The following is a 22,307-nucleotide window of genomic DNA, read 5'->3' as shown; positions in this document are numbered from 1 at the left end:
TACTGAAAAATAAACTGAGTGCCACCGGTCGCAGATGTTGTGTGCTGGTAACATCTTTCCAGCTCTGTACAAAACTAACAGGTATGGCATCACAAGCGTCCCGGTTCGGCAGAGCTGGTAGCCTTCGGAACACTAACAGGTATGGCATCATCAAGCCGTTCTGCTGCTCGTGCACTGGCAAAGCCTTGGTCGATTTCCAATTCCAGGTGATGTTCGCGAGGACATCGAATGGGTGTTTCTCTCGTAGCACAAGCTAGCAGAGAGAGTAGTAGCTAAACAACATTCTCTTCAAATTTCATTCTGTATTTACAAACACTTTGGATATTTTCGCTGACAATATGCATTAGTGGTCTTGTAAATGACTAATTAAATTGTTGTGCCAACTGAAGCAAATGCATTGTGTTTTAATAACGGGCAAATGCGATTTTTCTCCCGTCTCTTTTTAATTGTCTTAAAAATCTTTGCATTCCTTATGTTTGAGATTTTGAGGATAGAAGAGATAATAAGAAAAAAAAAGGAAACAATTTCATCTAGATAAAATCACCGGGGCATTGATACTGAAAGGGTAGATTAATCAAATATCAATTTCTAACGTGGCTATTTTGGGAAACAACAGAAACCCTGAAATAGCACTTGCCAGTTGCCAAAACACAACACAAGAGCTCCAGTCGTGTCATGGAGTCGCCCTCAGGCCGCCGCCGTCTCGGCGCGCAGCCGCCAAGCGGAGCTGGGCGCAACTGCCGGCCGCGGCCATGCCAGGGCGGGGATGGCGGCGAAGTGGACCGCATCAGCGGGCTGAACGACGACCTGCTTATCCAGGTCCTCGTCCGCCTCCGCTGCGCCGGCGCCGCCGTCCGCACCGGCGTCCTCTCCCGCCGGTGGCGCGGCCTCTGGAGGTACCTTCCCGAGCACTACTTCCGCGGCATCGCGTACGACGCCGTCAAAGCCGCCCTCGCACAGATCGCCCTCCCAAAGCTGTTCCTCCTCGACATCGATATCCCCAGCTCCCTCTCCGCCGAAGCTGCCGCCTCGCTGCTCCGCACCGCCGCTCGTTATCTGGACCCGGTGGAGTTGAGCATCAAATTATATTCGGCTAATCCAATCGGAATCCAGATGCCTTCCTTTGCCCGCGCAAGATCGATCAGGCTCAACGTGAACCAGCTCCATCAAACACCGCCGGCGCGAGGTGGTGAGTTCCCGGTGCTGGAGAGGCTCTCCATCACAAACTGCCGCTTCGATGCCGGTGCCCTGATCTCACGATGCCCACGCCTGCGCGTGCTAGAGTTGATTTGCTGTCGGGCTCTCGACACCATCACGGTCCACTCGGCGACCGTCGAGGAGCTTCTTGTGACCGGCGAGGGGCGCCGGCTCCGAGGTGTTGACATCGTGGCACCTCTGCTGAAGAAATTCACCTTGCATAGCGACGTGTCTGTGGATTTCAGCATGTCATTGCTGGCAACCACGGTTGAGAATCTCTCTTGGAATTGCAGATTTGCTTGCTGGTTGGACCCTCATAAAGCAGTAGGGATTGATGCGTCTGGGACGTGGAGGTGGAGCCTGATTCATCTGAAGTTAGGGAGGGAGGAGCGTGGTTTTCTCCTAGGTTTGGACATAGCAAGACTGGTGCGTTTCCATTCTCTTAACGTACTGTTACTCTTTTATTTCAAAGTTTTGGAAATTCCGGCGAACCGTTTACTGTTAGTCTGTTACTATGAATTATCCTTTAGAGTGCTTCATTTGACATATGATTTTAATGTAATCACAGCATTATATAACGCATGTGCGGAGCTTGCAAGAAATGTTTCAGTTTCCTGACATTTCTGTTTTGGAACTATGCCTCAATACACGTGGACATGCTTATGGTGCAGTGGTGTTGAAGTTACTAAGGACTTGCAGTGCCATACAAAGGCTTAAGCTGGTCGATCAACTTGATACGGTAATTCTGCCTAATATATATAATTCGAGAAATAAGTTTAGTTACAGTCTTATATTTAAGAATTGTTGTTTCATACGATGAGTTTTTAGCTATTGAGAATTAACAATGCTTCACTTCTCTTTCAGCAGATTAGCGAAGCATGCCTCCTTGTCATCAATCGTCAGACTGGAGAAGTCAGAATATCTCCTTGACGGGGCTTGAAGAAGTAGAAATAGAAAATTTCAGAGGAAGTGGCCATGAAGTTGATTTCTTGAAGCTTCTGTTCAGATGTGCACCCTTGACGAAAGTGATCGTGAAACTGGCCTCCAATGTTGTAGTAAGGAGCAGAGGATGCAACGAAGCCTACAATATTTTCAAGGCGAATCCAGCTGTGGAATGCCATGTTTATCGTAAACATGGTAAGGAAGTTATCTACGCATGATTGCATATGCTTCTAGATGCATCTGGAGAAAATATCCTCAATCTTTTGCCTTACCATTAGAACTAGTAAGATTGTTCTCTGTCAATGTTAACCTAGCCGTATTGTTTTGCAAGGATTTGTGGTAACTCTGAAGACTTAGTTTCCTGTCATGGACAGTTGAATGAATTGCTACATTGTTAATCTAGCCTGAATGTCTAATGAATTCAGGTTCATATTTGTATCCCAGCAATGCAACTTTTAGCTGCATATGCTAGATTCACTCTTGCTGAACCTGTATGTTTCTTTGGTTGGATATTAGCCAGATTCTACTACTTTCCCTTGAAAAATAAACTGAGCGCCACCGGTCGGAGGTGTTGTATGCTGACGACATGTTTCCAGCAGTGTACAAAACTAGCAGGTGTGGCATCAGGAGATGATTCGGCAAGAGCTAGTCAGCCTTCGGAACACTGTCGATCCGTTCTGCTGCTCTTGCAGTGGCAAAGCCTTGGTCGATTTCCAATTCCAGGTGATGTATGCCAGGACACGGTGGGTGAAACACTCGTAGCACAAGCTAGCGAAGAGAGTGGTAATTAACAACACTGTCTTCAAATTTCAATCAACTTCATTCAGTATTTACAGACACTTCTCCAGAAGTATCAACATGCTACAGATACATGCATGCACTGCATAGTGATCTCCAATGGCACACATCTCAACACGAGATTCACAACTATACAAGCACCATGCATAAACACATTTACAGGCTTACAGCCTTACAGGGAGCATACCACATAGACAAGTGTGTAAATACACAGGCGATCTTTAGGCGCCATGAACACCACGAACAGCCTCCTGAAGATTCTTCACAGCACTATCGTAGTTCACGAAACCCATGAACCAGAACTCATGGTTATCAACAGTGACAACCTGAATATACCTCTCTGCAGGGTTTTGTTGACTTGCCGTAGGGTTAACTGATCTCAAGTGGGGAATGGGTAAAACAACCTGTTCATGGGCACATAAATGATCAGGCATAGTTGGAACTAGGAATTAACCACAAGAATGGACCGAAATTCAGAGGAACTCAAACAAAGCGATATGTACATGCTTATATACTAATACTAACAAACTCATGTTTTCCATTTGGTCAATATTCTAAGTAGCAAATTTGTAGCACACACAATCTGTATACATAAAACTGAAGATAACTAATGTGAAATCAAGTACTCGCTAATCAGGAAACCAATTACAGGTTGTGTACTCTAAAAGTTTGCAATTCCATATGTTTGTCTATACAGGTGACTTTCACCATAGATGAATTTGCAACTTTGTAATTTCAATATCTGCAGATTTTAATCTGAATTCAAGTAGTTGATAATTAGCAACCAGTTACAGGCCATAGAGTATAAATGTCAACCTAGTCTTATGCAACAAAACCAGGACTTCTCATACCAAGGCATGCCGCATGTGGTAGAAGTATTCCTTTTTTAGCATCAAAACAGAGTACCAAATAACTGGAGAATGTAAACTGATAATCTATACACAATGAAGAGTGAAATACTCTATCGCACATACTGAAGAGAAGGAACTAAAGATGCGGGCACCATACCTTGTAAAAGGATGACTCGGTTTTGTTGTCCTCAGTTACATATTTCACCGGGCTGTCACTACCAAATGCAATCTTGACAGTCGAGAGATACAGGACACCCATGATCGGCCCATGAGATGTCGATAGGTAGCACACATACGCCTTCTTGAGCTTCTCGTCAGGCAAGCACTCAAAAGTCTGCTGAAATATCTTGTCGTAACCACCCTCAGATATGACCTTTGATATCTGAGCAATCCTCCCCATGGCAGTATCCGTCATGCTAGATCCAGTTTTCACTGCAGGGATGCACACCACAAACAGTACTGACAGTTATTTGCATTGCTGTTAGGGTGTTCAGTGATGTCCAGCCCTGGGTGCTGACAGATCAGATGAAGGAAAACTAGGGGGACGTGAGTTTTGTGCAGAAAACCTCTAAAAACGCTTACAAACTTGTAATTTCGTTGCTTCTGGTAATGAAATTCGGGCTTTGCCAATGGTGGAAAAAAAGTTATTTGCATTGCTGATCGTATTGCGAAACATGGATTTTTGAACCATTCCTGAACATGACAAAGTCAGGGGCTGTTTGGATGCCTGCCTAACACGCCACGCCACACCACACATTTCACGCCACAGGTGTGGCGGCCAAATCGGCCGCCGCACCTTAGGCGTGGTGTGGCGCCTCCCCTGCATACCGTGCCACAAAGCCGCTAGTGGCGTGCTTCTGCCTTCTGATTGGTGATTGGATGCGTCACCATGTGATGTGTATAGCACTCAAATTTGTAGTCATGCCAAGGAATCGGGGCACTCACGGTGCTGCCAAACGTCGCCGGCGATGCCCTCAGTCTTGCGCGCGGCCTCGTTGAACTTCTTCCCAACCATGCCGAACATCTCCCTCAGATTGTCCGTAGCGCCTGCGGCGATCCACCCCCAAATCCAGAACGATCAGGCCACCCACAAAGCAACTAAAACCGATGAGCAGAAGAACCTGTCAGCGAAGAGCATGACACAACGGGCAGGAGCTCACTCTTGGCGGGTGGGTTGGGCGACGGAGCGGAGAGAACGTAGGGGTTAGCGCCTGCCGGCGGCACGACGGGCGGCGGCGGCGGCGCCATCTCCTCCGGGGACAGGCGCGGGTACGCCGCGTGCTCCGCCGGCGCCGAGGCCGCGGGCGCGGGCGCGTTGGCGTCGGGCTTGGGATCCATGGGCGATTGGGGATCGGTGTCGGTAGGGGGAGGTGGAGGAGGAGGAGGAGGAGGAGGAGGAGACTGCCAGACTGGGGCGAGCTGGTTGGGGTCGGGGAGGTCGGCGTCGCTGGGGAAGGTGTTGACTGCTCACGGGGACGACGAGCGGGACACGTCGGTGCGAAGAACGCGTGACCACGGAGAAGACCTGCGCCGTCCATGTGGCGGAACGGACGACTCAGATCTCGCACCGATCACGTTGACCGTGGTGTTGTAGTAGCTTTTTTTTTCCTCCCGTGGGCCGAAATAACCCCAGCGGCCCGCGCGATTCCCCTCAGCGACGCGCGGGATTTTTTCGCCTGAGCAGGATATATTCGCGCTATTTGCCGAGGGCTCCAGCCTCCAGCCATTTTTTGTCATGGAAACCCGATCCGCCCGCCGCCGCCGCCTCAGCGCCCAGGGCGGCGTTGGCGGTGGACTGGACCTCATCGGCGGGCTCCACGACGACCTGCTCCTCCAGATCCTCGGTCGACTCCGCTGCGCCGCCGCCGCCTCCCGCACCAGCGCCCTCTGCCGCCGGTGGTGGGGGAGCGGCCTCTGGAGGCACCTCCCCGAGCTCTCCTTCCGCGGCATTGCGCACGGCGCAATCGAAGCCGCCCTCGCCCAGGTAGCACTCCTGAAGCTGTCCCTCCTCGACATCGAGATCACCGACAGGCTCCCCGCCGAAGCCGTCGCCTCGCTGCTTCGCGCCGCCGCGCGTCTGGACCCGGCGGACCTGAGCATCGTAGTAGCCTGGGTGGTCCAGACTGATGAAATGGTCCCCATCGAGGTGCCTTCCTTTCCCCGCGCAACATCGATCACGCTGCGCCTTCACAAGCTCCACCTAGCACTGCCGGCGCAAGGCGTTGAGTTCCCGGTGCTGGAGAGGCTCTCCGTCACAAGCGGCCGCTTCGATACCGGTGCCCTGATCTCACGATGCCCACACCTGCGCGTTCTAGAGTTGATTCACTGTTGGGGAATCGAGACCATCACGGTCCACTCGCCGACCATAGAGGAGCTCCTTGTGATCAGCGGTCAGCTCCGAGGTGTTGACATCGTGGCACCCATGCTGAAGAAATTCACCTTGCGCAGCGACGTGTCCGTGGATTTCGGCATGTCATTATTGGCGCCTGAGGTGGAGAATCTCTCGTGGAAGTGCTGGTCCCATGGCCAGTTTCTCCTTCCGGGTGAGTCATTAGCAGTAGGGATCGACGGGATTTGGCGCCTGGTTCGTCTGGAGTTGGGGACAGGGCGAAGCGGCTTCATCCTCGGCTTGGACATAGGAAGATCAGTGCGTCTCTTTTTCTTTAACATCCTTTTACTCTTCGATATACAGAGTGTCTCGGTAATTTGAGCAAATTGTTTTACTGCTGTTATTATAAGTTATCTTGTGGAATGCTTCATTTGACAAATGGTTTTCATGAATTTACAGTATTGTGTATTACAAGAGCGGAACTTGCAAGAAATGTTCCCGTTTCCTAAACTTTCTATTTTGGAGCTATGTCTCGATACACGTGGTCATGTGTATGGAGGAGTGGTGTTGAATCTACTGAGGATTTGCAATGCTATACAAAGGCTTAGGCTGGTCATTAATCGTGATATGGTAATTCTCGAGTATAGTTGTTTCGTATGATGTGTTTTTGGCTATGGAGAATTAACAATGCTTCGCTTCTCTTTCAGTGGAAGGACGAAGTGTGCCCGCCAGACTGTCCTTGTGATCAACCACAAAATTGGAGAAGTCAGAATATCTCCTTGATGGGTCTTGAAGTAGTAGAAATAAAAAACTTCAAAGGAAGTGGCCATGAAGTTGATTTCTTGAAGCTTCTGTTCAGATGTGCACCCCTGACGAAAGTGACTGTGAAACTGGCCCCCAAGGTTGTACCAAATAGCAGAGGATGCAAGAATGTCCTCAAAGTTTTCAGAGGGAATCCATCTGCAGACTGCCACGTTTACCTTAAACGTGGCAATGAGGTTATTTACAGACCCGCTTCTAGATGCAGCCGAAGATAATATCCTCAATCTTTTGTCTTACCATCAGGATTAGTGAGTTCTTTCTCTGCCATTGTTAACCTAGGCGTAATGTTTTGCTGAGGATTTGTGGTAACTCCGGGAATGAATTGCCACATTGTTCGTCTAGCCTAAATGCCTGATGAATTCAGGTTCATATTTGTATCCTAGTTATGCAACTTTTACTTGAATATGCTAGATTAGCTCCATCTGAACCTGCATGTTTCTTTGGTTGAATATTATCTCGATGCTACTAGTTTCTTTCTACCAAAAAAAAAAAGAATGTTCAGATACATGCTGGTGACATCTTTCCAGCACTGTCAAACGAATTATCAGGTGTGGCACCACCCTCCTGTTCTATTGTAACGCGTCAGAGCCGGATCGGCAAGAGGTGGTCAGCCTTCTGAACGAGAAGAGAAGTAGTAGGAAGGGGATCGCATCTTCTTCAAGCGGTGCATCAGGGTGTAGGCTGGAGTGAAAGAAGTTTTGGCAAATCAAATGTCCTGGCAAAATAAGGCACTTCTTGTGAAGATTTGCACATAATAGTTTGGCCCTTCGTCGAAATTTGGAACGGAGGGGGGGACGGAGCTCGATACAAAGTGTGTTGTATGTAATCGGGCGACGGAGGACGGGGGCCACCTGTTTTTCAAATGCAAATATGTCAGGAAGATTTGGCAGGGCTTGCAGATGGAAGAGCACCGAGAGAGGTTGGCTGTTAGCGCCTCCTCTCTAGAAGTTCTTTCATATATCCTGAGCTTGGAAGAAGGAACACAGATGAAATTGATCGTGCTGTTGTGGCAATGGTGGAAGGAGAGAAATAGGATTCGTGAAGGAGAAAAAAGGAGAGGGGCTGAGGACATGGTGTACGTGATTGAGAAGAATGCAGTGGAGTTCATGCATTTGTGGAGTGAAGATGCCGGTGTATCAAACAAATCGGTGCAGCATTGGCGTAGACCGCTGGATGATGTCGTTAAAATTAACTCGGATGGGTCGTATATGGCTGGGACAGGAGAAGGAGGCTGGGGATACGTGATCAGGGATGGTGAAGGAGGGGTGCTTTATGCCGGAGCTGGTAACCTCGTGAGGCTGACAGAAGCTCTCCAAGCCGAAGTGCAAGCATGCTGGGAGGGGGCGAAGGCAGCTGCTGAACACGGGATCGAAAGGGTGATATTAGAGACGGATTCGCTTCAGCTAGTGCAGGCAATGAAGGATAACTCATACAGGTTGTCATCAGGGAGAATTTTATTTCTAGTGTTGTGGCCTTTGTGCCTAGAAACTGTAACGAAGTTGCTCATGCTCTTGCTGCTTTGGGACGTATGTACCCTCAGGAAGTCGACCTTGCATGAAACGGATGAAACGGTTGTCCTAGTTGTGTTGAGGATTTGGTGGCCAGCGATCTCGCTGAGCCGATAAGCTAATGGAAAACTATTTTTTCCGTAAAAAAAGTTCCAATAAGCGGATTATCTAGGGGATGTTTGGATCCAAGAGCTAATTTTTAGTCTGGTCACATCGGATATTTGGATGCCAGTTAGGAGGACTAAACATGAGCTAACTATAAACCTAATTGCAGCATAAGATGGGGCTAATTCACGAGACGAATCTACTAAGCTCAACTAATCCATCATTAGCATATATTTACTGTAGCATAATATTGTCAAATCATGGACTAATTACGCTCAATGGATTCATTTCGGGAATTAGCCTCTATCTGTACAATTAGTTTTATAATTAGTCTATATTTAGTACTTCTAATTAGTGTCTAAACATCCAACGTGACAAGTACTAAAGTTTAGTCAGTCCAAACAGCCCCTTAGCCACGAACTACAGCATGACGAAATTTGTTCCCTGGCTCCCCTTCCTACCGACATGATGGGACCGAAACACCCTCAACCTCAAACTTTCTTAATCTTGTAGGTTGTGCCGTGCTACAGATCTATTTTGACAAATCAGTCCCCAAACGATGCTATCCTAATATGCAAGTATCTGCACAATGGCATGCTAGAGCGACATGAGAAGCTTGCAATGTGTAAACTTCTCCAGAAAACTCTGTGAAATCAAAATTTCATATTGGAGATTGAAGAACAAAAAGACAGAACTTAAAATGTATTCGCTATCAAAGAGATGCTACAGAAAGGAAGTTCTCCCTATTGAGTTAGCTTTTCTAGGATTACCTTTCCAATGGTTTGACAACCTAGTTTGCCCAGACTTCATAATTACAACAGTTTCTCTCACATACCACTGGCGGCAGCTTGACTAAATGACACAGCCAGCATCTGTACACTAAAAAAATGAATGTGCAATAAGCAATTTTTTGGCACCCAGCAGTACCATTAACCACAAATATAGGGTCATTGCTACCTCAACTTCACACAGATAAATCATGTAAAGTGAACTGAATGGCATCTCAAACATAGGCGCACATACATTAGCCTTCACATACGCAGGCTATCTGCCTACAAGAACATGGATTGGGGTTCATCCAGTGACACAAGGTTCAAATATGCAGACTATCTACCCACAACATGGATTAGGGCTCATCCAATGACACCAGGTTCAAAGTGCAGGGCACCATTTACATAGTGAGTTCATGAACTCCTGGGGCGGTGTTGCCTTGCAACAGTTCTTTCGAGAAATCGGGTAGCACCTCCAGTAGCTTCTTTTTGTGTTCGTTTGTCAGAGAAGCGACAATAGTAGATATGATTTTAGAATCAAGAGCTACATTCTTGGCTCTCATTTCACTAATCAATTCCAGAACCTTGTTTATCTGGCCTTCAGCGCTGTAACCTTTGATCACTGAATCAAAAACAGCAACGTCAGGTACAAAGCCACTTGCAGTCATCTGTTTAAGAACCTTCTCGGCTGCTTCTAGGTCACTAAGTTTTGCAAACATGTTGATTATAATAGAATATGTGACGGCATCAGGAGTCAGACCCTCACCAAGCATATCTTTAATCAATTGTTCAACCATTTTCTTATCCCCTGATTTGCAAGCACCATGGATCATAGTGCTATATGCGACAACATCAAGCCTGCAGTTCTTATCCATTTCATTGAACAAAATTGTAGCCCGCTCCATCATTCCCTGTTGACACATAGCTGCAAGCAAAGGAATATAGTGAGCTAGCTCAGGCTCTAAGCCATGTTCTCTCATTGTACACAAGAACTTTTCCGCACGGTCAACTTCCCACATCTTGCTGAAGCCATTTATCAGAATGCTATAGGTGAATGAATCAGGATTCAATCCAGAACTAGTCAGCTCATTCATTAGCTTCATAGCCATCTTAACCTTGTGAACCCTAAGGAATCCACCAATCAGACAATTGTAGGTCACCAAGTCACACATACACCCCCTCTCAGCCATCATCTCACGAACTTTGACTGCTTGGAACATACGACCGATCTTACACAGTCCATGTATAACCGAGTTGTACGTGAACACATCAGGCTCAAGCACAATATCTCCTTGGATCATCTCATCAAGCAACCCCATAGCCTCATCCATCTCGAGCACGCCAGAAAGACCTGCAATCAGGGTGTTGTATGTCACAACATCCGGTGCCACCCCCTTCTCTACCATCTCCTTCTTTAGAGTCATCGCCTCCCTCACCGATCCTTCCTTGCACAGGGAATTGATCAGCACGTTGTATGTCACTGCATTTGGCTCCAACCCTCGTTCCACCATCATGTCCTTCACCATTTCGGCCTTTCCTGTCTTCCCCTCTTTACACAGGCTGTCGATTAAACCAGTGAACATGATCACATCCGGCTGAATTCCCCGCCAGGACATTTCTTCGAACACCTTGCCTACGTCCTGCCACCGGCCGGACTTGCAGTATCCCCGCAGCAAGCAGCTGTACAAAACCACGTTCGGCTCAATACCACTGCCGCACATCTCATTCAGCAGCTCCACGGCCCCGTCGACCTCCGCGGCGTCGCACAGCCCCTGGATGAGCGTGCCGTACGTGACGACGTCGGGGCGGACGCCGCGGTCCTGCATGGTCCGGAGCAAGCCGACGGCCTCGTCCGCGCGGCGCGCCGCGCAGAGCCCGCGCATGACCGTGGTGTAGGAGACGGCGGTGGGGCGGGCGCCCGGGTGGGGCTCCCGTGACATGTCGCGGAGGAGGGAGAGCGCAGCGGGGAGGTCGCCCCCGCGGCGGCAGAGCGCGGCGAGGACGGTGTTGTAGGAGACGGCGTCGCGGACGGACGGGAGCGCGGAGAGCAGGGCGTGGGCCTCCGGGGCGGGCGCCGCGCGGAGGCGGCGGTTGAGGATCGCCGCGGCGGCCGCGCGGCCCCGGCGCAGGAGCACGGCGAGGAACGGCGCGGCGGGGCGGGGCGGCTTCGAGGCCTGGAGCGGGGGCGGGGCGGGGGCGGCGGGCGAGGCGGAGGCGGTGGCGAGGTACCGGACGAGACGAGGCTCCGGGCGCCTCCTCATCGCGGCGGGAACGGCGGGAGCAGGAGCGCGGCGGGCGGCGGCTTTGTTGCGGTTGCGGCAGGGGTTTGACGAGTTTTGCTTGCCCCGTCGCCTGCCGTATTCACAAACACCCCCCCCCCCACCCCCACCACCACCACCACCAACGAAATCGGGCGAACACGGCGCCGCGGGCTGCAGAGTCGGCGCCGCCGCCAAAGAACGGCGGTCAAATCGACGCGCGAAACGGGCGAGGGCGAGGAATTCTGCCGGTGCGCGTGGATGGTGCTGGCCGTCAGCCCTGCAAAAACTAAAACTACCAGCACGCGGGCCGTGTACGTGGGCCGCTCGGTCCGCTTCCGCGTGGGCAAATGGCGGGCTGGACGGTGGGCTTTGATCCTGGCCCGATCGAACTGTGCACACTTTCGGCCTGACCCAACCCAACAACGAGGTTGTTGGGCTTGTTAAATCCCGAGACGGGAGATCAGCCTGCATGGCGCTGTCGCACCTGCTGACCTGCAGCAGGGGGCAGATTGCAGAGCCGCAGACGCTGCTGCTCACGTGCAGAAAGGTTGCCGTATCCGCAGTACAGCTCACCTCCATGCGCGGCTCGGCTCAGGGGGACCGGAAGACGCTGGACGTACGCGAGCCCGGCACAGTCACGCCGATCACTACTAGGGTCAGCGTGCTGCTGCCCCGGGCCGGCCGGCAGGACGCAGGGCAGGGCCCAGGGGTACCAGCCCCAGGGGCAAGAAGTACACGGCCAAATCCAAGCAGCTCCGTCGGTGGTGGCTGCGACGCATTACCACCCCTCACGAGCACTAAATGTGGCGGCGCCCCCGTCCCAGTTCCTCCTCCTCCTGCGCGTCTGGGTACTGGTTGCTGATGAAGCGACTTGCTCACGGTCTCATGGAAATCAGTGAGTGCCTCTGCAGGTTCCTTATGCCTTTTGCGTGTACGGATGCTCATCGGCTCCATGCCGCCATGTGCTTAGGCATGCACGAATCAGTGCGGGAGTCGGAGGCCATCCAGCCGCACCGGTAGCTGCGTCACGTTACTCTCGTCACGAGCTGCCGCCATGTGTTTCAAAGGGGAGGACCAATGCTAGCTGTGCTGCCTTGCATCTGGTACATCGTTAATGCCCCTCGCTGGTTCAGCTGTACTGATCCTGTCTGTGGTCGGCCCACCAAGGAATGCCGAGCCTTGCTCCGGCCGGTCACGCCACGCCCCGCCCAAAACTCGTTCAAGGCCCCCCGGTGGTTGCGTCGCGTTACGGCCCTCACGAGCGCCCCCAGCTCGGCCGATCCCCGGTCACTCGGTCCCGGCTAGCGGCTACGATCAAAAGGCCGGCGGCCGCATTAACCGCGTCACGAGCAATAATACCCCGGTGCCGAACCCACCACCGCGGCGCCGCCCCGCCCGGCGAACGTGTGAGACGCCATGCTCTCCGTCTCCGGGCGGCCGCCGGGTCCCTGCTCGTCCCCACAAGCGCGGCCCTGATCTATCTCCTCGAGCAGAGCGCGCTGCCGCAGCGTGCGCTCGGCGGCAGGCGGCAGCCGCATCAAAAGGCGACGAGCGCGAGCAAAGAAGGGGGCGCGGAAAACCACCCGCCGTATGAGTGGGGGGGGGGGGGCTCTGCCTTCCTTTCGCCGGGCTCCGAGGCGCGCATCGCAAAGGCAGGGAAGCCCAGGATCACACGGTTCACGACGCGACCCAACCCCTGCGCCGTCTCGCGACTCGTGTAGTAAAAACTGTTTAAGCTGCGCAGCGTGCGCTCCAGGCGCGGTCTTGTCCGATGCGAAAGGGTGCGAGCGAGGCCACGGCGTGGCGCGACGCACACGCGCGGTAGCCTCTGCGTGAGCAGGGAACAGCACAGGCTTTTCCGGGTTGGAGGTTTGCGCGTTGGCCTCGTCCTCCTCCTGTCCTGGGCACGTACGCGACACGCCGACACGTCCCCGTCGACACATATCGGTCGCAGCGAGTGCGGCCAAACAGCGTCTTTGCCACCACGCTGCCATTCGCCGGCGGCCAGCCAGAGACCGCCGTGCCGGCCGGCCTTTAATTTAGCCTTACTCGAGGAAGATGCAACTACATGACATGTTGGGGCTAAATTTTGCTCGGTTTACCAAAAACTTTTTACCTCATTCTTCCTCTGGTTCAAGTGGGTTAGAAATCAATGCCATTCCATGCGTAGACTGGCATGTGAGGATCATTTCTTCGAGGAGATGATAATGGGCAGAAGAAATCGAAAGGATTTACGCTCATGTTCACCGTGACCGCAAGCAAAGGACGCTACACGAGGCTGCTCCTTGAAAGCAACATTGAGCCAAGTATTCTGAATCTTGGAGCCGGGAGCCATTCAGATTTCAGAGAGGACCACCCGGGCGACCCCTGCGCAAGAAAAGGTCCGCAGGACAAGAGGATACACCGATACGCCTCTTGTTCTCTTTCTGCCTTGTTGTATCTGTACGTGTAAGAGAATCCTAGGGTCTTTGTCCAGTGGATTGACTAAACAGGTTAGTGCTAACATTATAACTCACTTGTGGATGCATCAATCCCGATCACCTGGCAAGATGATGATGATGAGCTAAACAAAATGCAAGCAAAAGCACTATAAACCCACTCAGCTTGCTAATGTATGCAGTGCAGTGATGAGCCCACATAGTCACATGTGCACACAAACTGCCGAACAAATCCGGCCTAACTAAGGTTTCGACTTGGTGTTGGTCGATGTTGCCGTGAGTATGTCACCAGGGACATGTTTGCCAACAGATCAGAATAGATGCATTTTATTCAAAGATGCCTACTACCTTTGGCCCTCTTCGACGTGATGTTTCCGGAGTGAGAAAATGTCGTGTTACGTTGATGCTGATGGTACTGCGGTGTCAGAAAAAAAAACTTTCTAAGTTCAAAAATGTGTACGGGTAACAAGGAACACAAACCTAACGGAAACATTTGGTCATCTCGTGTTTGTCTAATAGTAACATGCACAGGTATATAAACATACAAGATTCCAGAAGTACAGGCGCCGTTAATTGTCGATGAGCACCTGCTACCGTTTAGAGATTCCTCTTTAACTAGCACTTTCCATGGCATGCTTAGGTTAACGTGCTGCAGGTTCATGTGCTGCTATGTGCACTGCAACTTGCAACCAATTGGCCAAAATGACAAAAAAGAAGTATTTAGGTCTGGACTAGCCTTGTCTCGATGTAAATAGGAGTACAAATCATGAACCTATTTGTATTAGCGAGGTACCTGTAGCCATTTCTGTCTTATTTCAATTCTATTAGTCTCAGCTGGTACCTGGCCAGTGTCAGGACTCAGGACCTTCATGAGAAACATACGCAGCCATGTTAATCGCTGGCCCGCAGCACAGAGACCATTGCAGGTATAAGGCTGAGGAACCCCAGAACCATTGCATGTAAAAGCAGTTGTTGTCATGGCTGCCGCTGCAGCCTGCCGCCTGCAGCCAGGAGCCAGCGGCGTCCTCAACAGCCAGCTCCACTCGACCCATTCATTTCCTTGGACAGCTCGCTCCCAGGGGTTGGCTTCAGATAGTACTGTCCTCCCCATATGAAAAAAGAGCTACAGGCTCCAATAAATTTCCAATGCAGGCTTTTCACCAGCCTTATGAGGTGAATTTATTGAGGCAATCTACCCTCATCACTTTTGTTAGCAAATGTGACGACAAAATATCAGTGTTCTAGACTGAACAATGATTTTTTCAGTTTCATATGGAGATGAATCAACACATATGATGTACTCCAATAGTGATCCCTTCAGCATTTATTTAATTACTGAGAATCACATAACAGATTTTGATATTTGCTAAGACTCCAGGTGTAATCCTGGAAGTTCATCACATGATAATGCTTTCCTTCTATTGTATGTTTGCAATGCTGTTCAGAGGAAAGGGACAAAAACCACAGATATGAACCAAAACATTGACAAAGAAATGGTTGGGCATGATTTGATCATTTGTTCTAGGTACAAGTCAACATTGCTGTTCATAGACATGCCCGCTAATGGCTTCTTTCTCTGTGGAGAAGGGGGGCATTTGCATTGTCCCTTGTTCTCCATCTCACTATCAAACAGAAGCTTATTTTTCTTTGTGCAAACCCATGCCAAGATTTGTACTTGCTTATGATATATTATGTTCACTTCATAAAAATACGATGCACGGACAAGTACCACAGACAAGCACTCATACAAACCCAGTCATAAGAGACTGCACTGATGAATCAACACAATTTTTCTCAGAATGGCAGAGAAAAATAAATTGAAGCAACAGTTCTCACAAGTTACTTTAAATATATATTAGCAACGAACATAGGATAAAAAATGAAAATATTTTTTTTTGTTTCTCTCTCTCTCTCTCTCTCATCCTCACATCTCCAATCTCATATCCACAAAAGATCTCCCCGCAAATGCCTTCGGATGGTGAAAAAAATTGAATAAAACAAAGAGAAAGGTGAGGTAGGGAATTACAAAATTGCTAGAGGAAGAAGCTTCCTCCCCACCTCTTTCTTCTCAGAGATCAAGAAGTCGGTACTAACTTATTGCCGTCATCATCCTCTGCTTGTTACAATGCTTCACTGGATCGTTCTGTACCACTACTTGTTACCCTGATGAGCTCTGAGTTAAGATGATCACAGCATAAATAAGCGCACAATGCGACGCTACCAACGGATGGATATATGTACGGTATATGCTCTGATCAGATTGGTGAAATGCTAAGCCTTCTCCTCTTGGAAGCTTGAGTAGAGGCCTGATTGTTGTTGTTACTACTGATGTTTGACTGTGATGATCCTAGTGTTGAATCTTCGCTCCTAAAGCTGAAGCATGCTGCATCCAACACACCAATCGGGCTCTGTGGCACTGAAGGGCTTCCATCAATGTGCACTCTCTTCTTCACCAGTGCCCGCTCTTGCATTAACTCATAGCATCTAGCAATCATCTCCTGGAAGGGAATAGAAGATGCGAGCTTCACACTTTGAGAAACGGTGTAAATGGCAATGTTGCATTGATTGGCCTTTGCACATGTTAAAGAGAAATTCACCTTATTTACAGGGATTCCAGATGCTGAAAGAACACTCCCAAAGCCAACAACCTGATTTGAAGAAACCACTGCTAGCGCCGCCGCTGCAGCAATCTCAGATGGTCTAAATGACAAGAATGTAGAGCCTGTAAACCCATACCACACAGATATTCTAGTCAGAACACCGAAACATCCTGTCATTGGAAATGCAGGTAAATGAATTCATCAGATGATCAAGTGACAAGGCTAAGGTCAAACGAACCTTTCAGAGTGCCAACTATGATCTCGGCGCACTGTGAGGCCAGTGCAAAACTCGGTGGCTTCCCTTCACTAAACTTATCCAGGAAGTAGCTGATGAAAGTGAACGGGGTCACAGCTTGCATTCTCCATTTTAGGGTACTCAGGACAAGGATCTCCATCCTCCCAATAGTCCTTGCTTCAAACTCAAACTTCACATCACAGACCTTCGGTACAGCATTCACATTTTAGCAATTTTATCAACCGACCATAGAACAATTATGTGCTAGCACAATGCTATAATTTCTCACCTGAAGGTCCACAGGAAGAGGGACCACGGTCTCCTCCATCTTGACAGCAATAGATAGGCAAGCAACTGACAGCAACTGTTTCATCCAAGGCTGGTCATGCTACAACAACAAGAACAAACAACATAGAAAAACCGCATCCATCAGCAAGAGATTAACTGGACACAGTAAGGAACCAACCAATGTATATCTTCAGATTCTTACTGGGAGATTATAAGAGGAGAGGAATCTATCCAGGTAATTCACAGCGAGGTAAAGACTGAGTGGTCCAAAGTTGTAGTAGGAATGGACCTGCAGCCCACATGAGAAGACAAGATCAGCACCTCGTCAGTTTCTACTTAAAACAGAAATTTCTAGATAAAAGGGCCAATGGGGGTGGCAGGCTCATTGCTATCTCGTGGCGGTCGATTCGGCAGCAGGCCACAGGATGCAGGACACGCAGCCAAAAAAATGAGGTTCAAGCAAAGTCAAAAGAGGCAATGCAAGCATGCAACCACCTTCCTAAAATCAATCAATTTGTCCACCGGAGAAAAAGGTACGAAATGCAAGAACTAGTGATATAATAAATCCTAGAGATTTTGTGCTCCTTATTTTATTTCACCTTGCAAATCCAATCCATGGCGTCTCTCCTCCAAGATGACTCCAATCCGGCGTGCTCCAGCCTCTCCGCATAGCCCTCCGGAGGCATGTGGTCCGTCTCCTTTTCCATCAGCGCCCGCACGGCCTCATCGGTGTCCACGGGGAACACGGCGCCGGCGGCGTCAAAGAAATCGAGGCCACTCCCCACCTCCACAAGCTCGTCGCCGCCGCCGTCGCAGGCGCCCAGGCCGAGGATGCTGTTCCTGTCCTCCCCGCAGAGCAGGGCGGAGGAAGCGCCGAAGCAGAGGATGCCCATCTCAATCAATCAATCAAGATCGCAGCAAACAGCAACCTCCTCCTACTCGAGTAGTACTAGTAGTACTTGCCTACTTCGTAAAGCAAGAACTGGTTTCCTTGGGTGCCGAAGGTTGCCACTCTTTTCCTCGGCTGTAGCTAGATAAAGAAGAGGAAGGCCCCCCTCTCTCCCTCCCTCCCTCCCCTTGGCGTGTCTTGGAAAATGGCAAAGGATTGAAAGGCAAGATGAGAGAGGAGAGAGAGGAGGGATCCCCTGCGGAAGAGAAGGGGAAGGGGATTTGGGTCTTTTATAGCGGTGTGGAATGAAAATGATTAGGCAATAATCTGCACCCTGTGTTTAGCGGCAGATTGTGAGCTTGGCTATTTGCTTCGACCCCCCACAGTCCGTCCACAGATACGCACAAGGCACACGCAAAACCCACCACCATATTCGCAATAAATCACAGGACATCGCGTCGGCTATCGGATACTCATCCAATTGTCGTCGTGTGAATGAGATTTTTAGTTTTTAGTCAAGCAGGTGTGGATGAAAATCTGTGAATCCTAGATGACATCTAGCATAGTCTTCTTTAAATGCATATAACGTATGGCTCGTTGCTGTTGGACGTTCAGCTTGTATCTTTATAAGGAGAAGTTGATCATGAAAAGACAAAATAAAAGTATCTTTTTGGCAGTGTAACTATATGTACGGTATAAGACTATGGGTTAACATGACGTGTGACTATGTCTTCTTCCTTTCCCCCTTCAAAAACACAACATAGAATCAATTCGTCACCAGCTAAACAGTTTTCTTCGAACAGGAATCCAATGCTAGAGAAGGTAATACTGTGGACCATACAGTGGTTTTGTTCATAAAAGCACATTTGGTTGGGAGATCACACAATGACTACTCACAACAATCAATGCTTGCAATGCCCTCTAGATTTTGTTCCATTTCCCACATGCCACAACAGAGAAACAGAAAATGAAAATCAAGAACTAATACTAGTGAAATACGACGGATGGGTGACTGAATTGCTGACTTCGCCAAAACCAACCATCAATGCCATGCCCAACCAGTGAAGCCGAGACGCCGAGCAATGTAGCGCAGCAGGAGCCATGCGCCCATGCCTAGCTAGGATCCTTAAAGCTCCTAGAGAAGTGCACGGAGGAATAACTCCCCCGGCAAAGGTGGCCGCCGCGACGGCACGAAGAGCCTACGGCCCGTAGACGCGCAAGGCTCTCCTTTCCTTTCCCTCCCTTTCCAGCATGCGCGTGCCAAAGCGCACCCGTGGCTGTTCCTCTCTTTTTCAACGCCGTTGAAGAAGAAGAAAAATGCTGGGTCGGTTGCGGAGAGCGACGCACGGCGCGGCGTCGCCATGGCATTCACTTGGGCAGCTGGGCTGGGCATTCACCTGCGGCACATGAAGAAGATGTGTGTGTCTGGTATCTGGTTGAAGGCTGATCACTTGATTGTGCCATCAATCTTGGCCCGGCCTTCGTCCCTCCACGCGCTGCTCCCGTCCAGCCGTGGCGATGACATCTGACGTGGCCGGGAGCGAGCGCCTGCTGCTGCCTAGCCTCGCGGTCACGACAACCACGCACGACACGACACACCAGCTGTGCACCACCACCGTGGCGTGGCGTACTCGCGGTTCGCCGGCCCCGGCCCGGCGGCAATGGTACATGGTGGCCTCTGGCTCTGTTGGGCTGGGCTTACTCGTTCGCCTAATGGGTTGGGCTGGCAAAGCTGCCACAGTATTCTCATGAAAATTTGCTACTCCGGCGGAGGCGGCGGAGGAAAATCAAAAGAAAACATTACTAGAATTCAGAGACAAAATTTATTCGATAGAGTCCTTCGAAAAGAAAAAAAAAATCAGTGAAGACATAAAGCTAGGATTTTAAGTGAATTGGTGGTATTTGAGACGATGTGTTCACTTTACAAAGTAGAGATGGAGTCCTGCATATTGTTACATTTCAGTTCTCTTATGGCTGAACTCTTTGCTTCTGAACCCGAACCATCTTCAGCTCCCGTTTCTCTTTCTCTTCACTTGAGCATGCCGCTCCACCATTGGTGCACCGTGCACGGCGACGCCCTGATCTCGTAGGCGTCCGTAAAGGGCCAGGCATTGCCAGTGCCCAGTAGGGTCGCCGCCCCGAATTGCTGGTGGCGCTGTCGCCCTCCCCGCAGTCCAAGAAGAGCTCGTCGACGCGGCGCACGACGGCGGCGCCCTGCCGGAGCATCTCCTCGGCCGCTTCCACGCCGGCCTTCACCACCACGTAGTCCTCCTCCCTCATGTTCCCTTCCAGCCAGTCCCCGATCCCCGCGGCCGCCGCCGTGCTCTGCACGCCCGCGGCGGCCGTGAGGCGCACGCCCTCGAACTCGTGCCTCCCCCTCGGGTAATGCTTCTTGAACCACGACGCCGCGCCGCCGCCTGGAGCCGGCGTGATGTCGATGAACACCCGGCGTCGGTACCGTTCCAGCGAGTCGCCGGTCAGCTCCGGGAGGAACTTTGGGCGCAGCCGCCGTACGACGTGCCGCTTCTGCGGGGGCTCGAGGAGGACGCCCTCGAGGCCGGCCAGAACGTCCTCCTCCGCGCGACCCGGAGCCTGTAGAAGCGCCGTTCTTCTCCGCGGCGAAGGCGAGGGCGCCCTCGTTCTCGGAGCGGGGCGCGCACACGACCCTGTAGTTGTCAGGTAGCTGCCGCGCCGATTCCGACGCGGCGAAAACGGCCGCGACGCCGCCGACCTTGAGGACGCGATCGAGGAGCCCAAACTCCACGCCGTCGCCGTGGCGGACGACGAAGTCGACGGATCCGTCAGGGATCGCTCGAAGCTGCACGGAGCTGACCGGAGCGACCGAGCGATGTGGTTCCTTTCAAGAAACGGGAGCCACGACGCGGCGTCTCCGAGGAAGACCGCGCGCCCGCCGTGGCGCAGGTAGCCGTGGTCTTTCAGCTCGGCGAGAAGGATCGGCAGCTGGAGGTGGCCGCCGTTCGCTAGCGCGAGGCTGAGCGAGGCGATCGAGAGCACAAGGACGGTGAGGAGAAGCATGTTAGCACTCCTTCCGCTGACCATGATCAAGACGTACTGATGGAAGACGCTTCTACCACTGCTCCTGGGCTGCGTCGTGGGCTGCACCAGAGACGGCCCAGTACAAGGGTGACCAGTCCTCACTTTGGGCCCGTGGCTAGCAACGTGTGTCTGCTTGGTTCATACATGCCTTCTCACCGTCCTTGCTGGCACCCGTCGTTCTCGCCGCTGTCTTCATGGCTGCCAAGGCGCGGACAGAACTCGGAGCAGGACGCGATCCCAAGGAAGAGGATAGCACAGGGGAAGAGGAGAGAGACAGCGAAGGGGAGAAGGGAGACGCCAGCCGGGGCAGGATTAGCGGGAGCAGAAGCGGGCAGCGCCGCAGCAGTGTGGTTTCCACCCACGAGGGCCACATGTTGTGCTCCGGCAGCGGAGGCACAGCGTCAGCTCATCCGCGCGGCGGGGATCCATGGCTGCCGCGCCAACTCCGAGAAAATTGTAATTTTAGGAGTCTGAAACGTTGCGTTTCGTATATTTACCATTATTAATATTGACATCGCAAAATCGGGACTCCAAACATCAACCATTTAATTATGCTGCTATTAGGAGTATTTTCTCTATTTTCTAATTTTCTTTTCATGTATTTGAGCTGTGAAAAAGATACTTTTGCCCTTCACTCTTGCATCGATTAGGACGTGCCTTCTTGCTGCCTTCACGGGCAGGCCGCTGCCGCCACCGCCGCTGGGTAGGCTGGCTGGCTGGCCACCGGTGGAGATGCGCTCGGCGGCGACGGGGAAGCGACCGCATTGGGGTTCGTGCTCCAGGGCGGGCGCGTCCAGGGCGCCGGGCGAGAACTCCGAGAATGGCTTCCGTGCGGACCCTGCGCCCAGCCCTGTCAACCTCGTGAACGGCGACTGGCCCTCGGCCATGGCGTGCGAGGCCAGGCCGGGCGCAGCCAGGGCTCCGCCGCCCTCGGCCATGGCGGGCGCGGCCAGGCTGGGCGCCGCAAGGGCGGGCGTGGCCAGGGCTGGGCGGGGACCGGCGGTGGGGCGGCGGCCGGTGCAGGAATGAGAAGACGCGGCGCTAGGTCACGATAGGAATGAGAAGACGTTGCGTCCAGAACGACAAGACGATGCAAGAGTGAAGGGCAAAAGGGTCTTTTCACAGCCCAAATACATGAAATGAAAATTGGAAAATAGAGGAAATACTTCTAATGGCAGTATAATCAGATGGTGATGTTTGGAGTCCTAATTTTACGA

The 22,307-nt window shown here is 51.3% G+C and overlaps 6 protein-coding genes across 12 annotated transcripts; 2 read left to right on the top strand and 4 right to left on the bottom strand.

The window, feature by feature from the left end:
* Positions 1-640: 640 nt before the first annotated feature.
* Positions 641-2,275, top strand: LOC112881934 (putative F-box/FBD/LRR-repeat protein At1g66290). Of its 5 annotated transcripts, none has more exons than XR_003226556.1 (3): positions 641-1,623; positions 1,869-1,936; positions 2,062-2,133. XR_003226556.1 is itself a non-coding variant. In XM_025946867.1 (3 exons), the coding sequence occupies exons 1-3, from the start codon at positions 676-678 to the stop codon at positions 2,125-2,127; spliced, it is 1,182 nt and encodes a 393-aa protein (XP_025802652.1). In that variant the 5' UTR covers positions 641-675; the 3' UTR covers positions 2,128-2,275. The 5 variants fall into 5 exon arrangements, 3 of the variants coding, with proteins under 3 accessions (XP_025802652.1, XP_025802651.1, XP_025802653.1); XR_003226557.1 differs by having other exon boundaries at positions 2,065-2,102; XM_025946867.1 differs by having other exon boundaries at positions 1,766-1,936; positions 2,065-2,275.
* A 647-nt stretch (positions 2,276-2,922) lies between these two features.
* Positions 2,923-5,223, bottom strand: LOC112882990 (GEM-like protein 1). The gene is made up of 4 exons (XM_025948191.1): positions 4,949-5,223; positions 4,734-4,835; positions 3,946-4,220; positions 2,923-3,341 (listed from the first exon to the last, which is right to left on the bottom strand). The coding sequence occupies exons 1-4, from the start codon at positions 5,124-5,126 to the stop codon at positions 3,159-3,161; spliced, it is 738 nt and encodes a 245-aa protein (XP_025803976.1). The 5' UTR covers positions 5,127-5,223; the 3' UTR covers positions 2,923-3,158.
* Positions 5,224-5,330: 107 nt separating this feature from the next.
* LOC112882989 lies at positions 5,331-7,360 on the top strand. 2 transcript variants are annotated; one of them, XM_025948190.1, is made up of 3 exons: positions 5,331-6,435; positions 6,577-6,747; positions 6,825-7,360. In XM_025948190.1, the coding sequence occupies exons 1-3, from the start codon at positions 5,524-5,526 to the stop codon at positions 7,152-7,154; spliced, it is 1,413 nt and encodes a 470-aa protein (XP_025803975.1). In that variant the 5' UTR covers positions 5,331-5,523; the 3' UTR covers positions 7,155-7,360. The 2 variants fall into 2 exon arrangements, with proteins under 2 accessions (XP_025803975.1, XP_025803974.1); XM_025948189.1 differs by having other exon boundaries at positions 5,331-6,489.
* Positions 7,361-9,476: 2,116 nt separating this feature from the next.
* LOC112879593 (pentatricopeptide repeat-containing protein At4g28010-like) lies at positions 9,477-11,679 on the bottom strand. Of its 2 annotated transcripts, XM_025943931.1 has the most exons (2): positions 10,089-11,679; positions 9,477-9,944 (listed from the first exon to the last, which is right to left on the bottom strand). In XM_025943931.1, the coding sequence occupies exons 1-2, from the start codon at positions 11,581-11,583 to the stop codon at positions 9,724-9,726; spliced, it is 1,716 nt and encodes a 571-aa protein (XP_025799716.1). In that variant the 5' UTR covers positions 11,584-11,679; the 3' UTR covers positions 9,477-9,723. The 2 variants fall into 2 exon arrangements, with proteins under 2 accessions (XP_025799716.1, XP_025799715.1); XM_025943930.1 differs by having other exon boundaries at positions 9,477-11,679.
* Positions 11,680-15,850: 4,171 nt separating this feature from the next.
* On the bottom strand, positions 15,851-18,317 carry LOC112881975 (cyclin-D2-2-like). Its single transcript, XM_025946909.1, has 6 exons — positions 17,744-18,317; positions 17,347-17,433; positions 17,146-17,244; positions 16,860-17,061; positions 16,619-16,743; positions 15,851-16,519 (listed from the first exon to the last, which is right to left on the bottom strand). Exons 1-6 carry the CDS (start codon positions 18,035-18,037, stop codon positions 16,277-16,279), a joined length of 1,050 nt encoding a protein of 349 aa, XP_025802694.1. The 5' UTR covers positions 18,038-18,317; the 3' UTR covers positions 15,851-16,276.
* A 1,614-nt stretch (positions 18,318-19,931) lies between these two features.
* Positions 19,932-21,132, bottom strand: LOC112883126. The gene is given in 4 exon segments (XM_025948357.1): positions 19,932-20,156; positions 20,158-20,638; positions 20,640-20,881; positions 20,884-21,132. Coding segments are annotated over 4 exon segments (1,050 nt in total). The 5' UTR covers positions 21,094-21,132; the 3' UTR covers positions 19,932-20,039.
* Between the last annotated feature and the right edge of the window lie 1,175 nt (positions 21,133-22,307).

Source organism: Panicum hallii, chromosome 2, assembly GCF_002211085.1.
Source record: "Panicum hallii strain FIL2 chromosome 2, PHallii_v3.1, whole genome shotgun sequence".
Classification (NCBI taxonomy): domain Eukaryota; kingdom Viridiplantae; phylum Streptophyta; class Magnoliopsida; order Poales; family Poaceae; genus Panicum; species Panicum hallii.
Note: the sequence above shows the minus strand (reverse complement) of the source record. Positions and strands in the feature narration are given on the sequence as shown.